This window comes from Sebastes fasciatus, chromosome 1 (genome assembly GCF_043250625.1).
Source record: "Sebastes fasciatus isolate fSebFas1 chromosome 1, fSebFas1.pri, whole genome shotgun sequence".
NCBI classification, from domain to species: Eukaryota; Metazoa; Chordata; class Actinopteri; order Perciformes; family Sebastidae; genus Sebastes; species Sebastes fasciatus.
Window position 1 is genome coordinate 14,743,521 of NC_133795.1, and position 27,308 is coordinate 14,770,828.

General features: G+C 40.1%; 1 protein-coding gene across 4 annotated transcripts; it reads right to left on the reverse strand.

Moving 5' to 3' along the window:
- Window positions 1-25,882, reverse strand: elmo2 (engulfment and cell motility 2). 4 transcript variants are annotated; one of them, XM_074631330.1, is made up of 24 exons: window positions 25,565-25,882; window positions 19,217-19,286; window positions 18,787-18,884; window positions 17,940-17,980; window positions 17,261-17,333; window positions 17,126-17,176; window positions 15,525-15,694; window positions 15,292-15,391; window positions 14,724-14,869; window positions 13,210-13,288; window positions 10,081-10,116; window positions 9,698-9,748; window positions 8,807-8,929; window positions 7,651-7,770; window positions 7,429-7,533; window positions 7,234-7,342; window positions 6,945-7,081; window positions 4,940-5,103; window positions 4,730-4,842; window positions 4,531-4,638; window positions 4,302-4,384; window positions 4,121-4,198; window positions 3,351-3,554; window positions 1-90 (listed from the first exon to the last, which is right to left on the reverse strand). In XM_074631330.1, the coding sequence occupies exons 3-23, from the start codon at window positions 18,862-18,864 to the stop codon at window positions 3,354-3,356; spliced, it is 2,166 nt and encodes a 721-aa protein (XP_074487431.1). In that variant the 5' UTR covers window positions 18,865-18,884; window positions 19,217-19,286; window positions 25,565-25,882; the 3' UTR covers window positions 1-90; window positions 3,351-3,353. The 4 variants fall into 4 exon arrangements, with proteins under 4 accessions (XP_074487431.1, XP_074487426.1, XP_074487439.1 ...); XM_074631325.1 differs by having other exon boundaries at window positions 14,718-14,869; XM_074631338.1 differs by lacking the exon at window positions 10,081-10,116.
- Between the last annotated feature and the right edge of the window lie 1,426 nt (window positions 25,883-27,308).

Genomic DNA, 27,308 nt, shown 5'->3' on the forward strand with positions numbered 1-27,308 from the left:
TGTCTCTCAGCTGTTTCTGACCTGCTTCCAATCATTTGAGGGTCGAGCTTCTAAAACAGGTCAACAGATCTGCTCTATGGTCCCGTTCGCCTGAATAGTGTGACAAAAAAAGTCTAAAATCAAGCCTCAAAACTGCTGATTCATTCAAACACAAGGGGCATCAAACACTCTTGGGATGTCACGTAAGTTTGTTTAACCGAAAATAAACATCACTGTAACGTCACTATAATCTTTACAAATATGGTAACACTATATTTGAACGCAAACCTGGTGTAATTTAGCATTTATAAGCAGTATATAAACAATTCATTATAATGTAGTTGTAGCAGAAATGAGGAGAATTTTAAGTTTTTATTAATGTCTTTGTTAACAACTGTTAACTCCTATGAAGCATTCAGAACTGGTGAATTAACAGTTAATCAGTGTTTAATAACACAGTAGTTGTAATAATACTTAGTCATATTTTCAGTAATTTTATATACACCTTTAAATAGTTTTAATCCTGCTGTACATAGGGCTGGACGATATGGTCAATTTTGAAAATATACCATATCTCGATATATATCATGATATAGCAGGTTTTCTGGTGGTTCAATAAATAAACAGTCTCCATGAAATAACCACATGTTAATACCTATTTTTGAATACTCCTGTGTGAATTAAATACTTGACAAATGAAAAGTATCATCAAGAGTATTTTCCAATTGAATTAAGAACTTTAGTGCAAAATGAACATAACAGTTTCAAGTGAAATTATAGAGAAAAAATAAATAAATATTTCCATATATGTTCTGTTTGTTAATCACATTGAACTGAGTGGTGATGTAAAGTGTGATGTAAAAACAAAACCGCAGTATTCAAATGTTATTCCCTCAAAATATTTCACATCAGATATCCAGATAAATTAGTTTGAGCTTGTTATCATCAATTTAGACAACGTAATTGTGTATCACGATATCTCGATATATTATTTCATCATGATACAATTACATTTAAAGACAATCAATTATATTGAATTATCGCCCAGCTCTAGCTGTACATGTATACAGTCCATGTAAACAGTTAAATGATTTATAACACACTGTAAAGTTGTTATACTGTAAGCCAATATACAGCATGACGAATTGTTAACTATTGAAGATATATGATTATATATTATTTTAACTGTTTTACTGTTATCAAATATTAATTAACTGTTCATCCATCAGTAATGAACGCTTCATAGGAGGCGTCATAGTAACACACAATGTGTTAGAAACCATTCATGTACTGCTTATAAATGTTACCCAAAACATATGTGACTTTGACTGATAAGGCAATGCTGTGACTATGATTCAACAAAAAAAGGGTCATTCATGTATTTTAATGTGTTGGATGTCGGAGCTTTGACCCTGTCTTCCATGAGCCTCACGCTCATAATATCATAATATATTCCTCCTTACATCGCTCAACATAAACGACTTACACTGAACCTCAAAATCTGCACACACACAGACACATAAAGTAGGCAATGGTATCTTCACACCACGTACTTGAACAATTTCAGCTCAATAGGATCCGTCTACTCACAACATTTAACAGGCTATGTTAGTCTGAGGAGAGAAGTGAGTCAAGCGATCTAAAGCAGCATGAATGTCGAGTAAACAGAAGCTGTAAGAAGGTATATGCTGACAACAACACTTTTGTGCAGCTGAAACGAATATCGAGTATCAACTGATTATTTGATGGACAGAAAATGAATCTGCAAACATGTTGAGAAACACTTAATCCTTTCAAGCAAAAACCTCAAAGCTTCTCAGATAAGACTATTTGCTGTTTTTCTTTTGACTTCCGTAATAGCAAACTGAATTTTATGTTCACTTGAGAACTTCTCTTCTGGGGAATTATGGTGAGTATTTCCTACTAATTTATGTTGTTTCACAGATCAAATGATCAATTCATGAAATTCATGAAAACAACGTCCTCGTACGACGGTTCGTATGACATCTTATGAAAAGTTATTCCTCATTTTTTGTGCGTTTTCCTACGAATGTCCAGCAACACATCAATATCCGCTCATTACATGCATACAGTCTTTTCAAAAATAAACTTCTGTCTTCACTTGGTTAGGTTTAGGCAACAAAGCTACTTGGTTAGGTTTAGTAAAAGATTGTGGTTTGGGTTAAAATAACTACAAAAGTGCCGCAACTAATGTATGGAAGTTACGTGACAAATAAATCAATGTTAACTTCTGGTTTCACACGGGGTACAAACACCGGTCTCCTGGGCAAAAGTCTGGTGTTTTTTGACAGACCCATCCAACCCGATCTCCTCCCTACGCGCCTCTTGGTACTTCCTGGTTCACGATTACGTGGATTACATACAAATTGATTTTGTGGGACATATACGGATTACAGTGCATTACTTTTCGTAGGTATAGATACGAACGGTGCCTGACAGCAGCCTGATGAAAATAATTGTTAGTTGCAGCCCTAGGCTTCTGTGTCCCAGTAAAAACATGATAAAAGTAACAGATATTATAATAACACCTTATCTCCCTCTGCTTTAAAACAAGTTGATTTTTCTTTTTAAATTGCGTTTCTATCTCTCTTTATCACTGAATTTCAACAAGTTTCTTTTTCAATACTGAACTGCTGGTCAAATATCTTCACATTAAAGAGACCTCGATGGGCAGCAAAACAGTGTACCGATTAGGGAGACCGTCCTTCCACCAGATGTTTTCGACTATCCCTCCTACTGAAGTGACCTTGAGCAAGACCCTGGCTGTGTGAGTGTGTAAACTCTCGGCCCACTCACTCTACCCTGTGTGACGTTTCATCGTACGTCCGTCATGTGGAGGGACAGACCTAAAACTGGAATGGCAGCCACTTCATCTTCTGTTGCCATGGAGACCGTACGCATGGCTTGACTGACCGGTAATGCCACAATTTGAGAGAAATATACTTGATTAAAGACTAATTTGCAGATTTGTGCAGCTTGTCATCCATATTTTCCCATCAGACGCAGTATTCCTTCACTTTATAGGCAGGTTTATATCTTTTAAATAGTAAATAAAGAGTGGGGAGATGTTGCCTGGAGACTGCACTGATAAATGAGATTCACTCACTGAATCCCTACCAGCTCCAGGAGTAACTGCTCTGTAGTGGACCCTGACTTCTGAACTCTCTGTGAAGCTATAAACACATTCCTCCTGTTTAACCATACAGCCTCACAAACACGGATGGAGAGAAGTCTCCTGGGCTCTGAAATGTTAAAAAAGTAACCTTTTACATCTGCGGCTAAATTCATCAAAAGATGCTCATCCTTGACAAACACACACATGCACTGTAAACACACACACACACACACACATCTCAGCTGTAGTTGTAGGTGAAGTTATACGAGCTAGGCTCCTTCGGCACGGGGGGCGGGGCCTCTGGGATGGTGATGTTCTCAAGGTCGAGGAGGCGGAGCTTCATCTCCATGCTGATGAGGGTATCTAGGTCACTGCGCGTCAGGTCGCTGCCCATCTCTCTGCCCAGCAGCGCACACAGCCCGTCAGTCCAGATGCAGTACTGCTCGAAAAACATCACACAGAGGAACATACGTGAAGGCTGAGAATAGTGCGTCAGTATTTACATGGTGATATGTAAGGGAGGACTATGGGGGTTGCCTGGACATGGACAGACAAAGAGGGGCCCAAGGGACAGCAGCCGGGAAACCACGCCCAGAAGCACCAGGGACAGAGCGACAGGGGTAAGCAAGGCCAAGTTTGCACCCCTGCTTTAGCTGCTAAATGTTCCAAGTTAGCTAATCGCTAACTGTGTCTGTCTGCCGTATTGGACAGGTGACGTACTGTGGGTTTTTAAAACTTTTTCTCTGATAATAGCTGCCTGCTGCAGCTGGAAGCGTAGTTGATGAAAGCCGGTGAGAGTGAACCAAAACAGCAAAGTTACGGTCAAAACAATGAGCTGAAAGATGCTAAAATGGTCATTAGAGCCGGGAGGAAGTGCAGAGTCAGGTGATCATTCTCTGTGGGCTCGTCACTAAAAGTGACACCTCTCCAATTACACATATTTGGCCCATTGTTCAAATTAACATTGAATAGTGCAGCTTTAAGCCTCACTGTTGCTGAGCTTACCTCGTACTTGTTGGGTGCAACAAAATTGAGTGTCTCATCGGGATCATAGAGGACAGAGAAGGCTAACTCCAGCACCTCCTGAGAGAAGCAAACAACACACTCAGTGACAGCAAGGAGTGAAAAAACAGCCAGGTGACTAGAATGACAATAATAATAATAAAACAAATTAAAACAATATTACCTTGTTTTGTTTCAGAGCACTTTTTTCTTTCATATGAGGGCAGTCCTTCCCGGTCACCACAGACTTGATGTCAGAGACGGGAACTGAGAGGAATATAAAAGAGAGGGTTTATTAAGGTCAGCCTGCTGACAGATACAGTGTGATCGGCTAGTGAATGTGTCATCATGCGTGTAATGAAAGGTTTATGAGTTGGGAGATTGAGCCACTCGAAGAAATAAAGGTGTCTTACTCTTGTCACTGAGCAGCTCGAAAGGCACTTCACCCTGAGGTGACTCGTCGAGGTCTCCATAGTGCAGCACTTTGTGATTCAGCGAGAGCCTACAGAACCAAAACTTCTCTACAAAAGAGGCAGGGTGCACAATGTTTAGCTGATAATCTAACAGCAGCAGCAGAAAACAGCAAAGTGATTGTATTGATACTGTATGTACCTTGCCTTCGGCGGTTCCCCAGCTTGCGGAAACAGCTCCCCTCACACAGCCGGTTGAGTCGCTGCTGCTTGATGAGCTCCAGGATCTCGGGCTGAATTCTCTCCCGCAGCTCACTGGAGGACAAACACAGCATGAGCAACAGGGACAAACACACACAAATGTGTACAACACCATACTATTGACTATTCTTTATATTTACGACAGACTGACATGATGGGAGGAGACTGGAAGTCGTCCTGGCTCATTCTCTCTGACTGCCGCAGACGCAGAATCTCCGAATAGTTGAGGCCTCGCAGTTTATTCTTCAGCTGGTCTAAAGACGATGGCTTCATCGCCAGAGCCCTGGTGATCTGCTCACGGACCACCTGCATCACCTGCTCAGGGTTTAAGCACACAGACGAGTACACGGAATGAGTCAGTTGGCAGATCTAACATTTTCAGGTCTACCTGCATTGGTTTTTAGTGAATACTGTTAAAGTTGTAATTCACAGAACTGTTATTTTCCCATTGAGGAACTCATTCTGCTGACAGATTTCCCCATCGAAAGGCATGAATGTTAAAAATACAACGATCAGCCATAACATTAGGTCAGCATGGGCACCCTACCCGGTCTGCGGCTACGCAGCCCCATACACAACAAACTGCGTTGCACTGTGTGTTCTGACACCTTTCTATCGGAACCAGCATTAACCTTTTCAGCAATTTGAGCTCCAGTAGCTCTTCTATTGGATCGGACAACACGGGCCAGCCTTCACTCCCCACGTGCATCAATGAGCCTTGGGTCTGACCCTGTCGCCGGGTCACCGGTTTTCTTTCCTTGGTCCACTTTTGGTAGGTCCTGACCACTGCTGACCGGGAACATCCCACAAGAGCAAGAGAACATCCTTACGCTTGCCCATTTTTTCTGCTTCCAACACAAAGTTCAAAGGACAAAATGTTCACTTGCTGTCTTATATATCCCGCCCACTGCCAGGTGCCATTGTAACGAGATAGGTGAAGTGAATAACATTCACTGTCAGTGGTCTTAATGTTATGGCTGATCCGGCTGATCGGTGTATATACTAGATGGTGCCAGGTATTTAATAGATTCCTCATCCATTTAAATAAATGTCTGCATGAGCAGTAATTGATTTGAATGTGATCATCTGTTCTTTGACTCGAAATAGACAGCATTATGGATATAATTGTAATTAAATTAAATAAAAATGTATTATTTAAACCAAAAGCCTTTCAGCTGTCAGACAGCTGAGTGGGAAGCTCACTCACAAACAGCAGAATACAGCAGCTACAGTAGTTTTTAAATGTGTTTCATACGGAGCAAACCTCAGTATGAATCCTTGCTGCAGGATTCTTAGTTATGCAGTTCATTCATTCATTCATTCATTTATTCATTTATTCAGCGCTCCTCGTATGGGTGCTTCACCTCCATTTAAATTCCAACAGTTCCGGGCAGATGCAGCATATCCAAACAATTTCCAGTTAGTGGATTTTATTCTATAACAATTTCAGTTCTATAAATAGGGGGTGTAGGGGTGTAAGAAAGAAATATAGAGTATCGCGATATTATGTTTTGTGATACTGTATCGATTCTCAAAAACACGGCAGCGATTTTTAATAGTTTATATGCAAAGATCAACTCAGTCAATTCTTTATTTCATTTGCAAAGATGTACATCCTCTCAGTGTATGAGCCCTCTCAAAGTAGAGCTATGATGCTGGATGTTACAGGAACTGTGATAATTGCAAAAAAAAAGTAAACCTCTTTTGGTAACACTTCATTTTACAGGTCCACAAATTTCATGGTAATAAGGTGATAATTAGCAAGTAACCTATTTGAAATTTATTTGGAATTACTGCCAAATTACCCCAATATTTACCTAAAAATATATCAAAAATTACTTCATTATAAACATTATTTAATAATTATATTTCGCTAAGTTAAGTGTTACCCTTCTTTTTACTCAGATTGTATGCATATGGTGGTGTGTCTTTATACTATGACAGCTATTATCATTGCGATTCAATATATTGAATCGTAACCCCCGTATCATGATGCGTATCAGATTCTCGCCAATACTCAGCTCTAATATTTGTGAGGTCTGGGTTAGGAGGCAAGTACACAATGAAAGTTTGGCCAAAGCAGGGAATGTAAACATAAACATATATATGAATATGAATGTGTTAAAGACGACTGTGAGAGCACTTTATTCTCTGACCTTATTGAAGTCCTCAGCTGTGGCTCTCATCTCCTTCCAGGTTTTATTGAGCAGCTGGATGCAGACACAGAAGAACTCCTCCCATGCCCGGTCATGAGTGAAGAACATGGGGTGGTAGTCGTTGCAGCCCTCATTAGCTACACAGAAGAAAAATATTTCAATTGTAAACAATTTTGAGGCATTTCCTATCCTGGCCTGGAGTAATGAGTGTCTTACCACAATTTCTGAGACATTTTAAGATTGTGAATTAATAAAAGTTACACCTCTCGTCAGATGCAGATCTACTTACGCAGTTCTCCAACCTGGAGGATCTCACACAACATTCGAGTGAGCTCGATGGCACACCGGCCAAAGGGACATTCGTGCTTGTCCTCGCGGCTGCTGTTCTCCAGCACAATCTGTCACGAGTGAGAAGATATGTTGAATGTGGCTGACTTTTCCACCTCTGTGAGAAGAGCAAAGTCATGCACGAGGCCAAACTAACCCTGATGTACGTGTCCTGGTGAACCTTGGCGAGGTACAGCATGTTGTCCAGAGCCAGCATTCCCGGAGGAGTCTGGGTGAAGTCCATGGCCGGATTCACGTGGTTCTGCACGTGAAACAGAAATAACGTGAGCCAAGTGTTGAGTGTTTCTATTTAAATCTATTCATACAGCTGGTGTTACAAGTGTTACAGAGGAAACTGAGATCTGTAGTGAAGACTCACAGTGAATCCCAGCATCTTATAGTCCTTGGTGTACATGGCCTTCCGTTTTTCTGTACCAGTGGGGTCATTTTCTCCATCGAAAGCAATCCTACGCAGCTCAAAGATGATGTCTCTCTGAGCCTGAACCACAGCAAGCAAACATGTTATCAGCATAAATATTGACACTTTTATCAATATAGCAGCAAAATAATAACGATTCTTGACTTTTTTTTTGGAATTAAAAAAATCGAATCTCAGGAAAAATAGATCAGAAATTAGTTTCCTGTCTGTGGAGCTTTTACACGGCGCACTTTGTGCATGCAGATTCAAAGGCCACTTCAACACTGTAAACAAGCACTAAAGCAGATCTATCAGAGTGGACACCCAACTGAGAGAAGGTTGTCTCAAGGATGCAGATCACTGTTTGATTAACCATGTTGTTCATTTGAACATACCATGGATGATTTCTTATTAGGGCTGTCAATCAATTAACATAGTTCATCACAACTAATCGCAAATTGCTCACACATTTTTTATTTGTTCAAAATGTACCTTAAAGGGAGATTTGTCAAGTATTTAATACTCTTATCAGTATGGGAGTGGACAAATATGCTTGCTTTATGCAAATGTATGTATTTATGTATTATTGGAAATCAATTAACAACACAAAACAATGACAAATATTGTCCAGAAACCCTCACAGGTACTGCATTTAGCATAAAACAATATTGCCAAATCATAACATGGTAAACTGCAGCCCAACAGGCAACAACAGCTGTCAGTGTGTCAGTGTGCTGACTTGACTATGACTTGCCCCAAACTGCATGTGATTATCATAAAGTGGGCATGTCTGTAAAGGGGAGACTCGTGGGTACCCATAGAACCCATTTACATTCACATATCTTGAGGTCAGAGGTCAATGGACCTCTTTGAAAATCCAGTTTCTAGTTTTCCTCGCCAAAATTTAACGCAACTTTGGAGCGATATTTAGCCTCCTTCACGACAAGCTAGTATGACATGGTTGGTACAAATCGATTTCTTCTCTATTCTACTTTACATGACGTGATACCAATATCTTCACTCTAGCTTTAAAACTGATTTCGCTACAACCGGAAAGTATCAAGTTCTGTTAATGCGTTAAAGAAATTAGTGCCGTTAAAACGTATTTGTGTTTTACCTGGTCATTAGGATCCATTTTGGTCATCATTCGTTCTTCCAAAAGGTTGAAGGTCAATACCTGCAGCACGTACAGCTGATGTGCCATTTCTGCTTTGATTGGTCGATTTCCTCTGATAACATGCTGATAAAAGAAGAGCAACACATTAAGGGCAAAGCTTCTAACTTGTGCACAAACGACACATCCAGTCACAAAGCACAAAACAAATCTAAAAAAACAATTGAAAACTTAATGGGAAGCTAAAGCTTGTCTGTAATGTTCGGAGAATCCCCTGAAGACTCGAGACAGAAAGCTGATAATGCTAATCATTTTTATAGACTCATAATGTGGCATCATAAAAACACATGCTGAGGGTCCAACAAGTAACCGGGTCTCATTAACAGACTGGCAGAGCACACAATGCTGGAGCTGCTCCAGGATGCTTCCTCGCTCCAGGCAGAAGGAGTGCAGCGTCTTCCTCACTGACATTTGAAGCCAGTTCAGTCAGGCACTTCCAGAGGGGTCGGTGCCAAAAGGAATCATTTTCAGAGCAGATTTGGTTCCACTTCAAGGACTTCATGCCACATCACATTTACTGGTTCTCTGTCGCAGCTCTCCAAGTCAGTAAATCTTTACACTTTCTGAACTGGTGGTCCTTGAGATGAAACTTCCATCCCCCCCCCCCCCAACAACCACCAAACCCCAGCATAGGACAGCCTCAAAGAAGGCTGAACAGAAATATTTTGCTTATAGAATGTTTTAATAGCCACTAGTTTCAACCTCTGTGGGAACTGCTCAAATCCTGTGTTCATACCTGGATATTTCTCAGCCGCCTGAAAGCTTAATAGCCAGTAAAGCAGAGCGTTACCGCCAGAAATACTTTAAAACTTTCATTTCAGACTTGCTACTCACATTGAGGATGATGGATCGCAGGTGTTTCTGAGCCAAAGTGCTTGCCATTTCCTGAGGGTAAAGAGATACATTATTCCAACACACAGCGCAGATGAGGGAAGATGCTTTATCACACAGCAGAGCAGTAAATGGGAATTTTAAACAACTACTGAAATGCAGCAACATTTCCATCGCTGGTTTGAACCATTTGCCCTTCACACCTTCTGTAAAACATCTTCAATCTGTCAAAACAGTCTGTCTGTCTGCTGCTGCAGCAAGTTCTACTTTCATTTGCATGGATTATGCAGTGGGTGTCCATGACACAGAAAGAGACAGAGAGCGAAGGAGGAGAGGGGCTGTGGGGTGGAGAGGACGCTATGAGATGCTGAGGGATGTGTACTCACAGTGAGGTGCTGCTCCAGCGGGTTAGTATACTCCTCCTACAGGTTGAAGGGAGGGAGGAGGGACGTGGGTGCAACAGTGATGGAAACAAAGAGCGCACACACACGGACAATGAGATACAGGGATACATCACCGGCACAGCACGCAACGAAATAAGAACATAAAACAACATGTCAACAGCAAGTAGTCACGACATATGGCTGTTTGAAAAGCCTCACATGGCCTACATGCTTTATCAGACGACCACGCATTTATTGGTTCATCCAACTGGTTTTGAAAGGATTTCACAAACTGAAGAGCTGTGAAATTCTATCAACCCACAGAGGAAAACGGGATCTTTAAACCACCAGTTATGCATGAAAATCACTGCGCTGTCCTGGTAGCTCCCTTAGGGGTTGATCACGTAACCTTGTTCTGTCGAGGATTTTATTCACTGTAAAAATAAACTGGAGACAACTCATCAGTGATGGTATGATGTATTGGACTGTGCTACGCTGCTGCCAGAATTACTGCATGATTTTAAGGATTATTTTCACTTTCATTTGAAAACGATTAAAACTGCACAAGTGTGAAGAAAAAACATGCATAAATCTAAATTTTAAAGAGTATCTCCGCTGTAATGTACTTAATGTTAGTACTGTTTGTGATCTGCTCAACACTGCGTGTCTCTCTGCTGCATTTATCTCAAAAGAATTGACTCAGTTCGCCCTCCAGTGGTCAACAACAGCAGCTGGAGATGAATGCACGTTCAAGGACAACTATCCGAACATACTGTGTGCGTCATATGGCCCTCATACAACCCACAGTAAAATGAAGGCAAATACTCCCCCTTCTCTTCTCACAATGTCATCTAACCCTCCGCCTTCATAACTCTGCTTCATTTTTCATCAACACTTTCAAAACTGAGTGAGGACTCAGGATTTGAGGAACTTTTGCATTTGGAATATTAATATTTTACAATATTAATTTTTTCAGTCTCAATTTGACCTAAATTCAATGTAAAGTGTTGATTTACAGTGAAGCTACTGAAGCAAATACATCTTTCAGTCAATCAAAGTCATGTTTCCTGAAGCACGAATCAGTGACATCTGAACATCTCACTGCTTCGTCCATCTGATGTCGTTATTTTGTCACTTTTGGCAAAATTAAAGTGACCACCATAAAAACATTTGATCAAAGTGTTCGGACTCATTTTTAAAAGGAGGTCATGAGCGGCATTAACGTAGCTGTTTGTCAAACATTTAACATGTAAGCATTTATCATCTCAGTATTTGCTTTAAACAGCCCCTGTCCTTTTCCTGCATATCCTCAGCTCTGACTCCATGAACTATCGTTACTAATTTATATATAAATTGCAATTTACTGTTTAAGTGTTAATTAAACAGTTAATTTTGTTACTGAAATCTGACATGCAAAAGCATAGATACACAGATTGGAGAGGAAAAAAAGATGTCTGTCATAAGTTTTTGTATAATTTGTTGATGAAATGAAAATAAAGTTTGAGTTCGATGTAAATGTATGGTATTTAAATTATACTTTATGACGGTGATCAGACTGCTGAAATTCATAATATTTTTATTGTTTTATTTAAGTGAGATTTTATTGTGCTGTAGGATGTAATTAGTGAGTTTCTACTGTTCAATTCTCGCTCTTGTTCCTCGTTTTCCTCCAATTTAATTCCTGAGATATTATTCTCGAAGGCTGCAACTAACGAATATTTTTATTGTCGATTAATCTGTTGATTATTTTCTTGATTAATCGATTAGTTGTGTGGTCTATAAAATGTCAGAAAATGGTGAAAAATGTCAATCAGTATTTCCCAAAGCCCAGGATGACATCCTCAAATGTCAAAGATATTCAGTTTACTGTCATAGAGGAGTAAATAAACCAGACAATATTCACATTTAAGAAGCTGGAAACTGAGAATTTGTACTTTTTTTTCTTTAAAAAAATTACTCAAACCCGATTCTCAACTCAAAATAGTTAGCGATTAATTTAATAGTTGACAACTAATTAATTCATCGATTAATCGTTTCAGCTCTATTATTCTCTAAGTCTAGTATTGAATATCTTTATAATAGAACAAGGCTTTAAAGTGTTTTTTCCACGGTAAAAATGCAAAAATACATAACACGTACAAATCAAATTTCAACATGGAGAACCGTAATTATAAACGAGACACACAGGGGGCAAGTGACGACGTATGAAACAGGATGAAACACTGCAGGGTGCTAGTGGTGCACTGTGTGAGCTGGGACAGAAGTTATCACTGCAGGGTGACAGATGAGACATTATGACAGTGATGATGAGTAACATGCTGGACAGACATCCAAAGAGGCACTCGCTCCTTTAGTCTCTGTACATTTGGCTGTGCTACAGAGATATTTCAGAATCTGTTTGGGATGTTTCTGTCTGACTTTGTTAAACGGAACTTACTGTCATATTTTAATATATTTGGATGTTATATGAATAATCTTTCACGCTACATTTTGTTAAATCTTGCTCACACTGGCCAGGTTTCACTTAATCATCTCAGTGGATTATTTCACACTCTACTCTCCATCATAAGCACATAGTGAAGAATGTCATATAGTGTACCACTGGCTGGCATCGAGTCCAATCCTTGAGTTTAATAGAAATAAGCACTTTTAAACGAATTTAGCCGATAAAATGAATCCTTAATTACTGCCTTCTGCTCCGATCCGATCCCAAGCTCTTTGTCTATTTGGCACAAACACTCATCCTTCATCCTTGGTCTATCTCGCTGAGCTATTCTGAAATAACTGCAGCATAACAAATGTGCAAACTTCAAAGGAAAGCGAGTATTATTTTGAGTGAGTGTGTCATTACAGCGATGGCTGTCAGACAGAATCATGACAGCTGGCAGACAGACATCTAATTCATGAGATTAGCTTCAGTAAGTAACCCACTGCTGCAGCCAGGGTGAGGCAATATCTGCAGCTCTCTGACACCAAAAGACATGCAGCTATTATGAATAAATGTCAGTCTATTATTTATGGAAGGCTTATTTTAGAGCGTAATGTGAGGATGAAACATTATTAGTATTCTAGCTAGGTCTATCTATTATGCACACTCAGTTCTCTTCTCTAATGCAGCACACTGACACTGACCTGCCGTCTGTCCTCTGGAGCCTTCAGGAAAAGAGCGTTGATGAGGGCGATGGCGTAGGTTTGGATCTCCTGGTTTGACCTGAAGAAATATCAAGCATCGTAACAACCAGTTAGAAGCATCGTGCTCCACACATGTCCTTACAGAGTTCAAACTAAAGGCTAACAACTACGCTACATAACAATTCGTCTTACTTTTATCGCTACTAATACTTGGGATTGGTGCAGGATTTTTAGAAGCCCCTCTTTCACACCAACAGTTTTGAATAATTGTAAGTAATTCTTCATTTTGTTATTCGAGCAATAAAACTAAGAGTATCTTGGAAATTTTAAAAGTCATTGGTAATATCTTTACTTCCATAAAAAGACCAAAACCAACGAATGGATCCTACTAACAAGTATTGCCTGATATAGTTTTTTTCTTCTGTGCCACAGAGCTCCATTGTTATTCAGAAACTATTACAAAACACATCTAAGAGCCAGACTGGGTGACATGTTCCATTAATACAATTAACAATGGCATTTTGTGTTATTTTTAGCAATCCCACATACACCGTCCTGCTGCTGTAAATACTCACTAGAGAAGCTGTTCTCAACCAGTGGGCCGAGGTACTGCCGTGGTGTTAGATTCATTTTTTTTTTTTTTTTTTGGTCATTTACAAGGAAAGTTATTGTTATATCTAAATGTGCTCAAGAATTTACATAAATAAAAAATGTCAAGTTAAAATGCATAATTTCAATCACCATGGCAATTATGTCCCATCATCAGGTAGAGACAAACGTGTTATGCCACTATTGGCTAACTAACGTTCCCACACAACAACCCACACACACACCAGTAAAATCTCCAAAGTGTGTGGTGAGGAAATATGACCCTGAATACATTAAATTTTAATTCATACTGGCAGACAGTGATGGGTGAGGGTAAGCAGAATATTTATTTTGGTCATTAAAGCGGACAGTGGCATACCGCATATATACAGCACAGTTTATTCTTCTCCCTTTTTTGTCATGTTGTTTTTTTCTCATTTATTTTCAAATAACAATCAGAAGTGGGCCTCAAGTTACCGAATGTTGAGAAACCCTAGACTAGAGTACCAAATGTTAATGTTAAATATTAATCCGCTGCTGAAAGTAGTCCCGAACAAGAGTGAAAACTTTTTCTGATTGAGCAACGTTTGCTAAAAGCTTAAAGTGCCCAGCTGTTTTAGAAAATTATGCACAAGTGATGGTGACCTGTTTTTTTAAGGTTTACGATGTCTTCAATAGGAACCAGTGGGCTCGGGGCTGAGAGACACGAACGGGATAGAGAAGTAGGAAAGTATTGAGAGACAGACTAATGCATTGGTGTTTGATAGGGGTCATCTAAGCATCCTGAACTCACCCTTTAAATAGTGCCACGAGACAAATATCATGGCAAATTATATTTAAGTTACCCCACACTGCAACATTTACTCATCGCCCCCCAATATCAGAGTGCGTGACGCCCCTGTGCATGTGTGTGTGCTCACACTTGCAGGTGCCCGATGAGCTGTCCCACGGTGATCTCCTGTGCGACCCGGTGGTAGAGGCTGTGGCTGTTCAGGACCATGCTCTCCAGGATGGCCAGAGAGCGCTGCAGGATGGACACGTCCACCATCGGTTGGTTCACATAGCCTGCGATCTGAGCGAGGAAAGAGAAGACCAAGCAGCATGAAGAGAACTCTGAACCTTTAACATCATCAATTCAACAAGAGCTTGTAATCCTTAAAAGATTAAAACCACCAAAAGTAGAGTTCCCTCTCCTTATGCAAATGTAAATCTATCTGCAAAAGAAAACTAGATCAAGAGTTCAGAAAGTTTTCAGAAGAAAACTAGTCACATACTGTACATACTGAAGGAGCTGGAAAAAATGTTGCTAGGCAACTGCACCCACTCATTTCCGGCATGTGGGAAGAAAGGTTGGTGAAGTAATTAAATAAAAGCGTTTGAATAAAAATGAATAAAAAAGACAGACCTTGAAATCTAAAACCGTTTCAAGCTGTCCGGTGGGCTCTCTGTGAAACTAATGTGTCGGATGAATTGCTCTTTTGTTGAACAAGGTACCTGTTTGATGAAGGAGAGGGAGATCAGGTCCCAGGACACAATGCCGTGATCCATTAGCTCCAGGAAGGCAGTGAGAGTGAAGGCCAGCATTTCACCAAAGCTGAAGGAAGCAAAGAACAGTTAGTAAAGGGCCTTTTTCAACTGACCTTGTCCAACTACCAAGAAATAATAAAACATGTATAAAGAAGTAAAAAAAATATCATCGCTGTCAGAAAAACAGAGTTTGTGCTCACTGGGTGCCACTCTCAACAAGACGTGCCAGCGTCCCAATGCCCTCCATATTGATGAACTCTGCGGCAAAGGTCGGGTCTGCAGACAGCTTGGCGAGCTCTTTTAGAGCCTCCAGGCGAGCGTCGATACCGTGGGACTGGATCCTCTCCAGGAGCTGACGAGCAGCGCGAGCCTGTCGGACACAATAACCATCACTTTCATGTAGGGCTGTCAATCGATTAAAATTTTTATTCTTGATTAATCGCATGGTTGTCCATAGTTAATCTTGATTAACCACAAATTAATTGCATTATAGCATTTTTTATTTGTTCGAAATGAACCTTAAAAGGGAGATTTGTTAAGTATTTAATACTCTTATCAACATGGGAGTGGACTAATATACTTGCCATATGCAAATGTATGTATATATTTATTATTGTAAATCAATAAACAACACAAGACAATGACAAATATTGTCCAGAAACCCTCACAGGTACTGCATTTAGCATAAAAAAATATATGCTCAAATTATAACATGGCAAACTCAAGCCCAACTTTATTATGGCGATAACTTTGACAGCCCTACTTTCATGATAAGTTTACCACTTACCCACCCAGTCACTGAATTATGATTTTAAGGCTATGCATCAGATCATTTTTAATCAGACCTACGTAGAAGTACTTCCAAAAGTTTGTTGTTGTATTTGTACATTCTGTTGGTTGGTAATTGACGCATTGTCTCCATATACTTCCAGGGCTAAACAACTCTAATGTGTAAGTGCTAACCGTTTAAATATTACATACTGTATGTTGTCACCAAACATGTAATTCTTAATTTAAATTTTTATTCCAATACCATTTTGATATAAACAGTCATAAAAAAGTCATAAAAAGAAAAGCTGGGCGAAAAAAAAAGGAAAAAAAATGTGTTTTAGTTCTGCATAAAAATGTTTGCATTTCAAGGAAACTTTTAGCTGTGGTGAAATAATTTGGTGAAACTACAATCTAATGTATGAATAGCAGTACACATGATTCATGTAATGACAGGTGGGTCTGAAGTGTCACTACAGCTTCAACTCAACATACTTAACGAAGCCTGTATGATATAAATGTTCCTGCCTTTGTCTGAAGTATTGTTTTATGTTTAGATGACTTTCAAAGGCTAGCAAGAGAACTTCAAAATCAAACATGAAGGGCTCTACTGATGGGAATCTACGCACAGAGCATGAAGAAATGCACGGCTGCTTTGAACGTGAAAGGTCAAAGTCGAACCAGGAAGAAAAAGTTGTACTAAATCCGAATTACTCTTTAAAGAGCAGCCAAGTGCACGCAGTGCGCCGGGAAGCACCTTGCTGTGCATGTTTTGGTGGTGGCGACGTGAGGTGCACCCACAGTGCTTTTGGGAGGAAGGGTGGGATTAAGAAGAATATATTATCATTCATTATTATTGAGTGTGTTGGGAGGAGGCTGGTATCAACTATGGCAAATCACATCAACCCCTTTTAAAAGCAATCACGCAAAAAAATCACCATCATGTGCTGATAGTCAGGTTATAGAGTACAGACAAGCGTGTTTTCAGAGGAAACCCTTTCAAGTTCAACAGGGATAAACAAAGCTGACTCACAGGTGAAATGGCTAATCGAAGGATGGTCCCGTTCTTGATTTCACCACGGCTCTGTAAGATAATGAAGGAAGAATGTTTCTACACGTTCAACACTAATTTACAACACAAACTTAGGGAGAAACTAGTCAAGCTCACCTGCTCAGTGATATAAAGCTGAGGGCCGTCAGCATAACGCAGAGCAAACTGCTCTGAGCCTGATAAAGACCAGCTGAGGATGAGGACACAGAGAAGTGAGATTTGAGTGGTACATAGCAACTAAAGAAGCAGTGGGACTTGTTTTAATGCAGCATACTGTAGTATGCACGAACATGCTGTTGAAAGTCACATTTCTCCCTCCAGCAGTTGTATTTACAAGAAAACCGAGAGATTGTGGAGGAGAATTATTCAGTGGGTGTTAACAGTAAAGTGCAAAGAATTCTCAGATTGAACTGGAAAAGGGAGGCAGTGGGTAGATACAGCCAAGAGGTGGACGGGTAAGATAGAAAAATTGCAATATTCATCACTAAAGTACACGACAGAAGAGCAAGTAAAGACAACAGTGAAGCGTTAAGACACAAGTAGACACGATGACAGATAAAAGAGAGAAATAATGGGTTATGTAAGGTGTCAACAGTCAGATTGTATCTCTGTGTGCGATCCACTGGAATGCTGTGATACAACTGGTGTCTACATAACTGTGACAGGACTGGCCATCACAAGTTTAACAACTGCTATTCTCTGATTTGTTTCAGTCTTACATCATAGACATGCACACATTTCATCATTTGGTAATCAAACAGAAAGTCAGAGACAAATGTGTGGGAGTAATGCTTACCCATCACATACTTCCCGTATTATTGAAGACAAAGGTCTTTTCTGCAAACGGAAAAAAAAACATCACCAACAATGGCAGCTTGTGGTAAGGACACATACTTTTAAAAAGCAAGACTACATTTCCTAAATCTGTTACTCACAAAGGGTTATTTATTATAACAACCATTAAGGTACTTAGCTGTATTCTGCATAACTAAAACACATCGCAGCATTATTCATGCATTTTACATTCAGAACAAATTAAAGCACAATTCACCCGTTCAATAATCAAATTACTCTCTAAAAGTTTAGCCACTAACAGCTAGCGGAAGGCGAGTTATTAGTGGCAAACTGGAGATGTGTTTAAAGGGCCAGTGTGTAACATATCGGGGATCTATTTCCATAAATGGAATATATTATTAACAACTATGTTTTCATTAGTGTTTAATCACCTGAAACTAAGAATCGTGTTTTCGTTAGTTTAGAATGAGCCCTTCATATCTACATCGGGAGCGGGTCCTCTTCACGGAGTCCGCCATGATTTTACGTTACCTGAAGGCCACTGTAGTTCTCAAACACGCTTGTGAAACTGCGGTAACATGAGCTGCAGAGTGCAAAACCGTGTTACCGCCATCCTCCATCTGACTTCTGTTGCTCCTAAAGTAGTGTTATTACAGTATGGATGGACTCGGAGCGAGGCGAATGGCGCTACCACGGTTTTGCGCTCGGCGGCTGACGTTACCGTAGTCTTGGAAAGGGAGGAGTGAGCAGAGGGAAACTCAGCTGGTTGCAATCTGCAACCACACCGCTAGACGCCAACAAATCCTACACATTGTACCTTTAATGTCACGTTTTACACAAATACAGACCTGGTCCATCTCTATCAGCTGAGCATTAGCACCAGGCCATTCAATAGCCACCTTTACGATGTCAGCTGGGGGCGGCATGGCGGTCTTATCGCAGCACCCTGCATAAGAAAAAAGAAATTAGTTTTATCTCTAGTACAACTTCACCTGTTGGGCAGTATTTGGGCTGATAACATCAGTTATTAAAACACTTCTGACTTCAATTAAACTTACAAATATGTGACATGAATGCCATTAAAATTATGAATAATGAATCATGTTTGACAACTCACTTGTTCAGAATGTCATAGAAGTACTATTTTATTGTTATAACTCCTTATTCTGCACTCCTACAGTATGTCAAAATGTTTGGATGAGTAAAAACATTTTTGGGGGTTTTCAGTCTGATGATTGATTAACTTGAGAATAAGATGAACTAAAGGTTATACATCACCTAATGGAGCAGTGTTGGAGGGGTCAATCACTCTCACAGCTCTGCTGTAGAAACCGCTGAGTCAGCTCCCCTGTGAACACAGAAACCCACACAGCGGTCGTGTCAGTGCAAAACCTTGTTTTCCTTAAAGCCCAAAAGCTCGGCTTGCTCCATCCATCCCTGCATTTTCTCTCCTCTGAACTGAATCTGTCAGAGAACGGATCAATAAGCATGACTGTTTTACAAAACCACCCACTGCACACGAGCACACACAACCAGACTGGGTCGAGCCTTCTGCCTACTGTGCTCTGGGTTTGCTGTGCTTCGTTGCTCTTGACATGTAATTATTATTTCCAATAAATATGCCAAATATCTTGACACCCCAATTGTGTTACATCTTTCTTCACCAACTTTTTTTTTACATTTTACTTTTGGGTGTTGCAGCTTGAAGAAGTCAAACTGGGTTTCTGTGTTGGAGAAATAAAAAAATACACAACTTAATATGCAACACAAGTCTTTCATTGGGGGACCTATAGAGTCTGACCTCTATATTATCGCCCAATTTTATCTTATCATAGATACATATTTGTTGGCCGATAAGTAAACACCAATGATGTGTTTGAGGTCATTTAGAAATATCTTGCTCACAATTCTTTAACAGACAAATGTAAGGTATAATGCTCCATCAGCTCTCATATTGTATATTGATATAGCTATCAGCCTCAAAACCCCAGTATCGGTCGAGCTCCAGAAGTATAAGAAAGAAAACACCATGATAATATTAATATTTGTTGTCACAGTGCTTGAAAAAAACAGGGTCCACAGATTTATTCCAGTTTCCCCAGATAGTGTCACATTTTGCATTTGAGCAACGAGTAAATAAACTCACAAATAAATCATACGTACAGCATGCCCCAAAAAGCTGTGCAGAGACAGTTACCAACAAAATGGAATACAACTGTCTGGCCATCTGCTCTTAGATTACATTTTAATGCCATCTCTCATGTAGATCACATATTTATACTAATTCAACTTTTACAACTGTTTCATTTACCTCTTTGCAAAAGCACTCTATTATTTACCCACAAACTTTTCCTGCTAATTTTATCAGCCACATTACCTCCCCGTCAATACTTTTTACTGGTGCACTGACGCTTATTAAACTTGTTTCATTATTTGCTCTAAAATACAAGAGGGAGAAGAACACGGCAGTGAAATAGACCTCGCTCTCCCTCCCTGCTCTGACATGTGAGCATGAAAAGCTGTCTGACAGATTCTGCTGGTGATTAGAAGTCGGTGGTAAAGAAGAAAAAGACACTGCTGTTCTCCAAATAGCTCTTTGCATTCAGGGTACAAAACACTTTGTACGGCTTACAGCTGCTCATTTGAAAATCTTAATCATCACCAGACTGTTATGGGTGAAACAACCTGAACCAGCCTGAATCAACGACCGTCTTCCCGAGAGGTTTACCACAGTTGTAGTACATTTCTAGCACTGCAGCAAAGTCTTTTTTGTCTGATTCTATAAATATGTTCACCTGTCAGTTTACATCAACAATGGCTCTGACGTCTGACACTGTCGTCCTTTCATCATTCATAAAATAAAGGATACTCTCAAGTTTATTCTTTTGAGATAACAGACTCGGTTGTCAGTGTATCATTGCACTGCAGCTGCCGGCTCCTTATGATGAAAACATCTCTGAAAACAAGTTTGTAATAAAAATTTAAGCTGTGGTATGATAAATAATAAGCACGCCTGAGTCCTTTCATCTCAATAACTTTGAACCACGGGATCATCGCATCACATTCTCCAGATAATTTGTCACAAATTATAGAGATTGACAGACTGAGGTAGAGTGATGTATATGTGATTAGCATCAACAACAACAAAGTGCCAATTCAATTCAGAGTCCAACCAGCCATGTGATGGAGAGACTACCCAGCCTCTGCATCCTCAAGCAGACTGCCCATCACATCGCATGATGTGTGATCTCTCAGCCCTTTCTGAAAAGTTTGTCTTATTTTGCACATGTTCTGGTGCTAATCTACATTTTTAAGCACTGACATTTGGCTAAAGATTTGCACAATGTTAAGCAGAAGCGTTATAGCTACGTTGTCATCTATGCATCATAGTTGTTTTCCTGTGTGCCCATATTATTGTGCAGCATGTACTATTCATATTTATGATTTATCATCTATCACTAACGTTATAATACTTTTTTCCTACTACGCATAATGATAAATTATATGTCTAAAAAACCATGGACTGTATATAAGAAGTGGACGTAGTCACCGTGACATCACCCACTGGTTTGTGAACTGCCGTTTTGAAGCCTCAAGTTCGGTATTTTGGCCCTTGCTATCTTGTTTTTTTGCAACCAGAAGTGACACAAGAGGGTGGAGTTAAGCACAACCTAACGCTGAATAACACATTTTTAGGCGACCAAAAGGGTTATAATTATCTTTCATGAACTGAAAACACACTGTGAAAGGGTTAAAGCTGTAAGACGAAAACACGGACAATTCCCAGACCGGACAACGCCGTGGTAGCAACCTGTCAATCACAAGGTAGCCACGCCCTAAAGCATACCCTGCTTTATGTTTTATTTGACTCTAAATGGGACCATAATTTACTAAATGAACATCATGCTGTATTGAAGAAGACTTGAAACTAGCGATTGAGACCATAAACTCATGCTTACAATGTTTACTGAGGTAATAAATCAAATGAGAAGTAATGTCATTTTCTCATAGACTTCTATACAATCAGACTTCTTTCTCAAAATTGAGAATGCAGCTGAAAAAGAAAGTTCAGGTTTGACACATTATCATGCAGTCAAATGAACATCAAGTAGACAGTTCAAGAGGTGATATGGGTGTAATTGTGTTAGTCATATTATTAACTTTAACGATGGCTCTAATAATATAAGGTATCTTGTTCCAATTAATATGTCAACAAGACCCTCAAATTTGGTTTTAAACATATCAGATCACTGTCGACCAAAGCCATACTGATAAATGATTTGATTCTTCAGCATAGTCTGGATGTGACCGGTTTATCTGAAATATGGTTCTAACCAAAATTTCCTTACATGACTTCACTAATGCCCATGTTGCTCTGGCTACTAAACAAGGTGGGGGTGGTGTTGCCTCAACCTCTTCAATCCCAAGTCTCTTTTCTTCTCCATCAACTATGAATTGCTTTGTAAAGTAAAGCCTTTCTAGTGCTTCTTGACTTGATCCTATCACACGGGATAGAAGTTGCTGCTCTGACTGTCTCTCGTGTCACATCTGTGCTGTCAGATCACTTTCCAATTCGAAGCAACACTAGCCTGTCCTTGTAACGTTGGTGCTAATGTATTCACCACTTGTCACATTGGTCCGTCAACTGTACTTTTTGAGCGATTGCCTGTAGCCCTGGCTCCTTTCGCTGCAGTGACAGGACCTGTCAAAAATTGTGTTAGTGACTTAAACACAGCACTTTCTAGTCTTCTTGACTCAGTTGCACTTCTTTCTACTAAAACAAGATTGTCAAAGAGGTCTAAACCCTGGTTTAATGATGAAACACGTGACCTTAAGCAGGCCTGCAGGAATGCAAATGGTGTAAATCAAAACTGTTTTCTTTTTAGTTTTCTACGACTCTTCGCAAAAGTGTGTATCGGATTACAAGCATACTCTGTCCATGGCTAAAGCAGCCCATTTCTCTCGCTTTATCAGTAACAATAAACACAATCCTCGATGTATTTTTCACTCTCTAGCCAAACTCACCCAAAATCAGCCGACTGTTAGCTGCTCACCCTTTTGCTCATGACTTTTTCAATTTTTTCTTCAGCAAAATAGATGAAATTAGATACAGCTTGTCTGCAGAGCAATATTCACATGTTGAATCCTAGATAGTTTCTGTTCTGACAAATTTTGAGACCATCTTGGCCGTCCTAGGACCCATCTCTCTCTCTCTCTCTCTCTCTGCTGGTGCCCCATTCCAGATGTTTTGGATCTGGATCTTTGTCCAGATCCAGCCTCTCCTCTTGTCTCTCTCTCCCTTGTGTGCATGTTGTTCTTGTCTCTCTCTCCCTTTGTGTGAATGATGTGCTTGAGCTTTGCCTCTTGTGTATATGTGTAGTCTGTTCTCTGTCCAAATCTCCATGGTGGAGAGGAGGTTGTGAGGTTCAGGATGTGTTTGGTGCCCTGGCACAAAGTTGCTTGACGTCCTCCCTGATCCATATTCTCCATATAGGTTTACAATCGATCTAAGATTTTGTCATCCTGATTGTCCATACTTTAATGTTGGTTTATTCTGTACACACGTGTATTGCATGTCAGTCCGTCCTGGGAGAGGGATCCCTCCTCGGTTATTCTTCGTGTGGTTTATTGGATTGTTTCCCAGTTGAAGGGGTTCTTAGGGGAGTTTTTCATTATCCAAATGAGGTTTAAGGACAGAGGGTGTCATATCCTGTAAAGATTGTAAAGCCCTTTGGGGCTAATTTGTGATATTGGGCTATATAAATAAAATTGACTCAACCCAGGGCAAATGAGCCAGCATGCAGAGTCCTTGAACCGACAGACCTGCAATTATTGTTATAAATTACACCTGTGCTTCTCCTGCTATGACATTTTTTGGTGGCTCAGTACAGGAAAGAACAGAGATGCATGCTGATGGCAACTGCAAAATTAAAGGTCCCATATTATGCTCATTCTCAGGTTCACACTTGTATTTTGTGTTTCTACTAGAACATGTTGGCATGCTGTAATGTTCAAAAAAAACTTTATTTTCCTCGTACGGTCGGGCTGAATATACCTGTATTCACCCTCTGTCTGAAACGCTCCGTTTTAGCACATTTTGACGAAATTGCAACAGAATTACGTTGCTAGGCAACAGCTTGGGTCCATATGTACTTCCTGTCAGCTAATGACATTCACATACACTGAAACCAGGAATAAACTGGGACACATTTAGAATGTTTACGTTTAAAACTGTGTAAAGGGTCTAAATATTGTATATTTGTTACATCACAAATTGACAGAAATCCTGACAGCTTGTTTCAAATGCAGAGTTTCTGAACACGGGCTGTGTGTATTTCCCTGGGGATTGAGCGTTTCGATACTTTCACAGTATTTATATAGGACTTAAGCCTGCTTTATAATACAAAAAACATGAAAATTTAACATTTTTATAATATGGGACCTTTAACCACTTGAACGCCATGCATATCGTGTACACGACTTCCGAAAACATGAGCTCACGAGTTCCATTTGAAGGCACCATAAATATTGTAGATTTGTGACATCACAAAATCCTGACAGGGCTGTGTGTATTTCTCTGTGGATTGAGCGTTTTAATACTTTAACAGTATTTATACAACACTTAAACCTGCTTTATAATAATAAAAAAAAAGACGTGAAAATCTCACATTGGGACCTTTAAGTGATGGGAACAGCTTTCTATCCATAACACTGTTGTTCTACAGCCTTGTCATCATCTGACTGCTATATGAGTCTACTGGGTGTACTGGGCTGCTGCTGTACTGGGAGGTTTTAACCACTTAGCAACAGTTATTTAGGCTGCACGCGCTGCGCTGGTAGCATAGCAACAACTGCGAAGGAGCTTCAGCAGCCTGAACAGAAACCCCCCCGTGTGGTCTGAGCTCCGTCTCTAAAGACCCACAACTTCTTGTGTCCCCCTCCAGCACCACCACCAGCAACACCACCACCACCAGCTACTTTCCACCGCGACCCGGATGTTTCTGACGCCATTTTATACCATTCTTATAATGTGGTTAGGGGGCTTCTGTCTGTCTCTAGGCTGCCTCTAATAAAACACTCACACACACATGTAGGCGCCTAACTTTTATGATAGCTAGTTGGCTAACGTTAGTTGAATATGCACACAGGGCGCCCCCTCTGGTTATACTTATTATTAGGAGATGAGTGGAGGAAAAACAGCCTCCTTTTTTATCTTTTTTCGCATAAAAAAATTATTAAATTAAGACAGTCATATATAACAGTGCATGCTGGGATATGGAACGTTGGTAGATGGAACGTTGGTAGATGGACCGTTGGTTCCGTTAGCTAACGTCTCGCAGACGGTTAGTCACCGTTAATTACCGTTAATACACGTTTTTTTGTATCATAAACTTATAAATAAAAAAAAGGCCTGATTATTATAGGTGATACATCAGGCTGGGCTGAGATAACGTTATATGAAGTGTAACCACAGGGAGCTCACACACTGATGCACCAACGGCAATTTAACTGTAGCGAATTCAAATCACAACTAACGGTCGGTATATTAAACACTAACGGCTAACACAGACAGTGCTGCCTCCCTCCTGCTATTCTCAATAAAGTGACAATAAAGAGAAAACTCACTCGCTATTCCAGTCAGTAAGCAGCGGTATTCCTCTCGGGAAGGCGGCCAGTGTGTGTTTTTTCAGTCATCCAGCCAGTCTCTGCTCCTCCATTGCAGTCATGATGCAGCCTGAGTCTCTCTCCCCCGGTGGTCACCGGTGCTCTTCAGATGATGTCCTGATGCTCTCTGGCTCGACTCTGTATGGTTTTACTGACTGAAGCCTGCTGCTGCTGCTTCTTCTGCTGTTAATGTCGATGTTCCTCTGGCGGTGAGTGAGCCATTGATGATGATGCTCTCAGTATCCCTCTCTCTCTTTCTCATACTTTTGGAAAGGAGACACATATGTCCACGCCTTGTGGGCGGGACACAATGTAAATGTCACTAATGAGGCCCTTCATCTATTATTATTATTATTTGTGTGCACACTCAAAATCGTTTTCAAATGCAGTCTGGTAGGTACTGTAGTGAGGATGTATGTGACACCACTCTTTCTTATGTAGGTGCAGCAATCTTAAACAGATAAGACATGTTATCAAACACAGGATGTTTATAGTCCTTTTTAAAGGTCCCATATTATGCTTATTTTCAGGTTCATACTTGTATTTTGTGTTTCTACTAGAACATATTTACATGCTGTAATGTTGAAAAAAACCTTTATTTTCCTCATAATGTCAGCCTGAATATACCTGTATTTACCCTCTGTCTGAAACGCTCCGTTTTAGCGCATTTTGACGGAATTGCAACAGAATTGTGTTGCTAGGCAACAGCTTGGGTCCATGTGTACTTCCTGTCAGCTGATGACATTCACATACACACTGCAACCAGGAATAAACTGGGTAACATTTAGTATGTTTACGTTTAAAATTGTGTCAAGGGTCTAAATATTGTATATTTGTGACATCACAAATAGGCAGAAATCCCAACAGCTTGTTTCAAACTCACAGTTTCTGAATACGAGCTGTGTGTATTTCCCTGTGGATTGAGTGTTTCGATACTTTCACAGTATTTATATAGAACTTAAGCCTACTTTATAATAAAAAAAACATGAAAATCTCACTTTTTTATAATATAGGACCTTTAAACGAACCAGACTCAGTTCCCTGAGAGTGGACCAACAGAAAAGGGACTTCATCTATTATTATTATTATTTGTGCACACTCAAAATTACATCTTTTTCAAATGCAGTCTGGTATTGTAGTGAGGATGTGACACCACTCTTTTTTTATGTAGGTGCAGCAATCTTTGACAGATTATTAGTTATTAAAAACAGGATGCGAGTATCCATAGGGGGGTGTTTCACATATAGTCCTTTTTAAAGGGACTGTTTGTAAGAATCAGAAATGCTGGTTAACAGCGACACCTGTGGCCGCTAAGTCAACGAAAGTCAGCATCCTGTTGCTCGCGCTTTTGCTCGCTCTACATAGACATGAACGAGCATCGCTCAAAACAGTGAGGCGACACGTCAGCTAAAACAGTTATTCTCAACCACTGGGCCAGGGCCCAGAGGACCACCTAGTGGGCCGTGGAGGACCTGCCAAATGTTTAGATTAACCTCTTCAATATCCGATGGCTGCTATTCTGTCTTTCAGAGGTCTTCAGTTTTAAAGCTACTAGTATCATAGGAAACTGAAAAACCTAAAGAATCCATTGGTCCCAACCATGTCTTGCCTTCTTGTCGGGAAGGAGGTTAAATAACACACCAAATATACACAGAATTTTGACGAAGAAAAACTGGCATGGCCATTTTCAGACGGGTCTCTTGAC

What these genes read in the sequence shown, in the direction of transcription:
- elmo2 (XM_074631325.1), bottom strand. Translation starts at nt 18,864, where the DNA reads ATGCCGCCCCCAGCTGACATCGTAAAGGTGGCTATTGAATGGCCTGGT. An exon ending in CTTGTTGAGAGTGGCACCCA is followed by an intron (nt 15,392 to 15,524) that starts GTGAGCACAAAC and finishes TGCTTCCTTCAG; the next exon opens with CTTTGGTGAAATGCTGGCCT. An exon ending in TGCGATCCATCATCCTCAAT is followed by an intron (nt 8,930 to 9,697) that starts GTGAGTAGCAAG and finishes TTCTTTTATCAG; the next exon opens with CATGTTATCAGAGGAAATCG.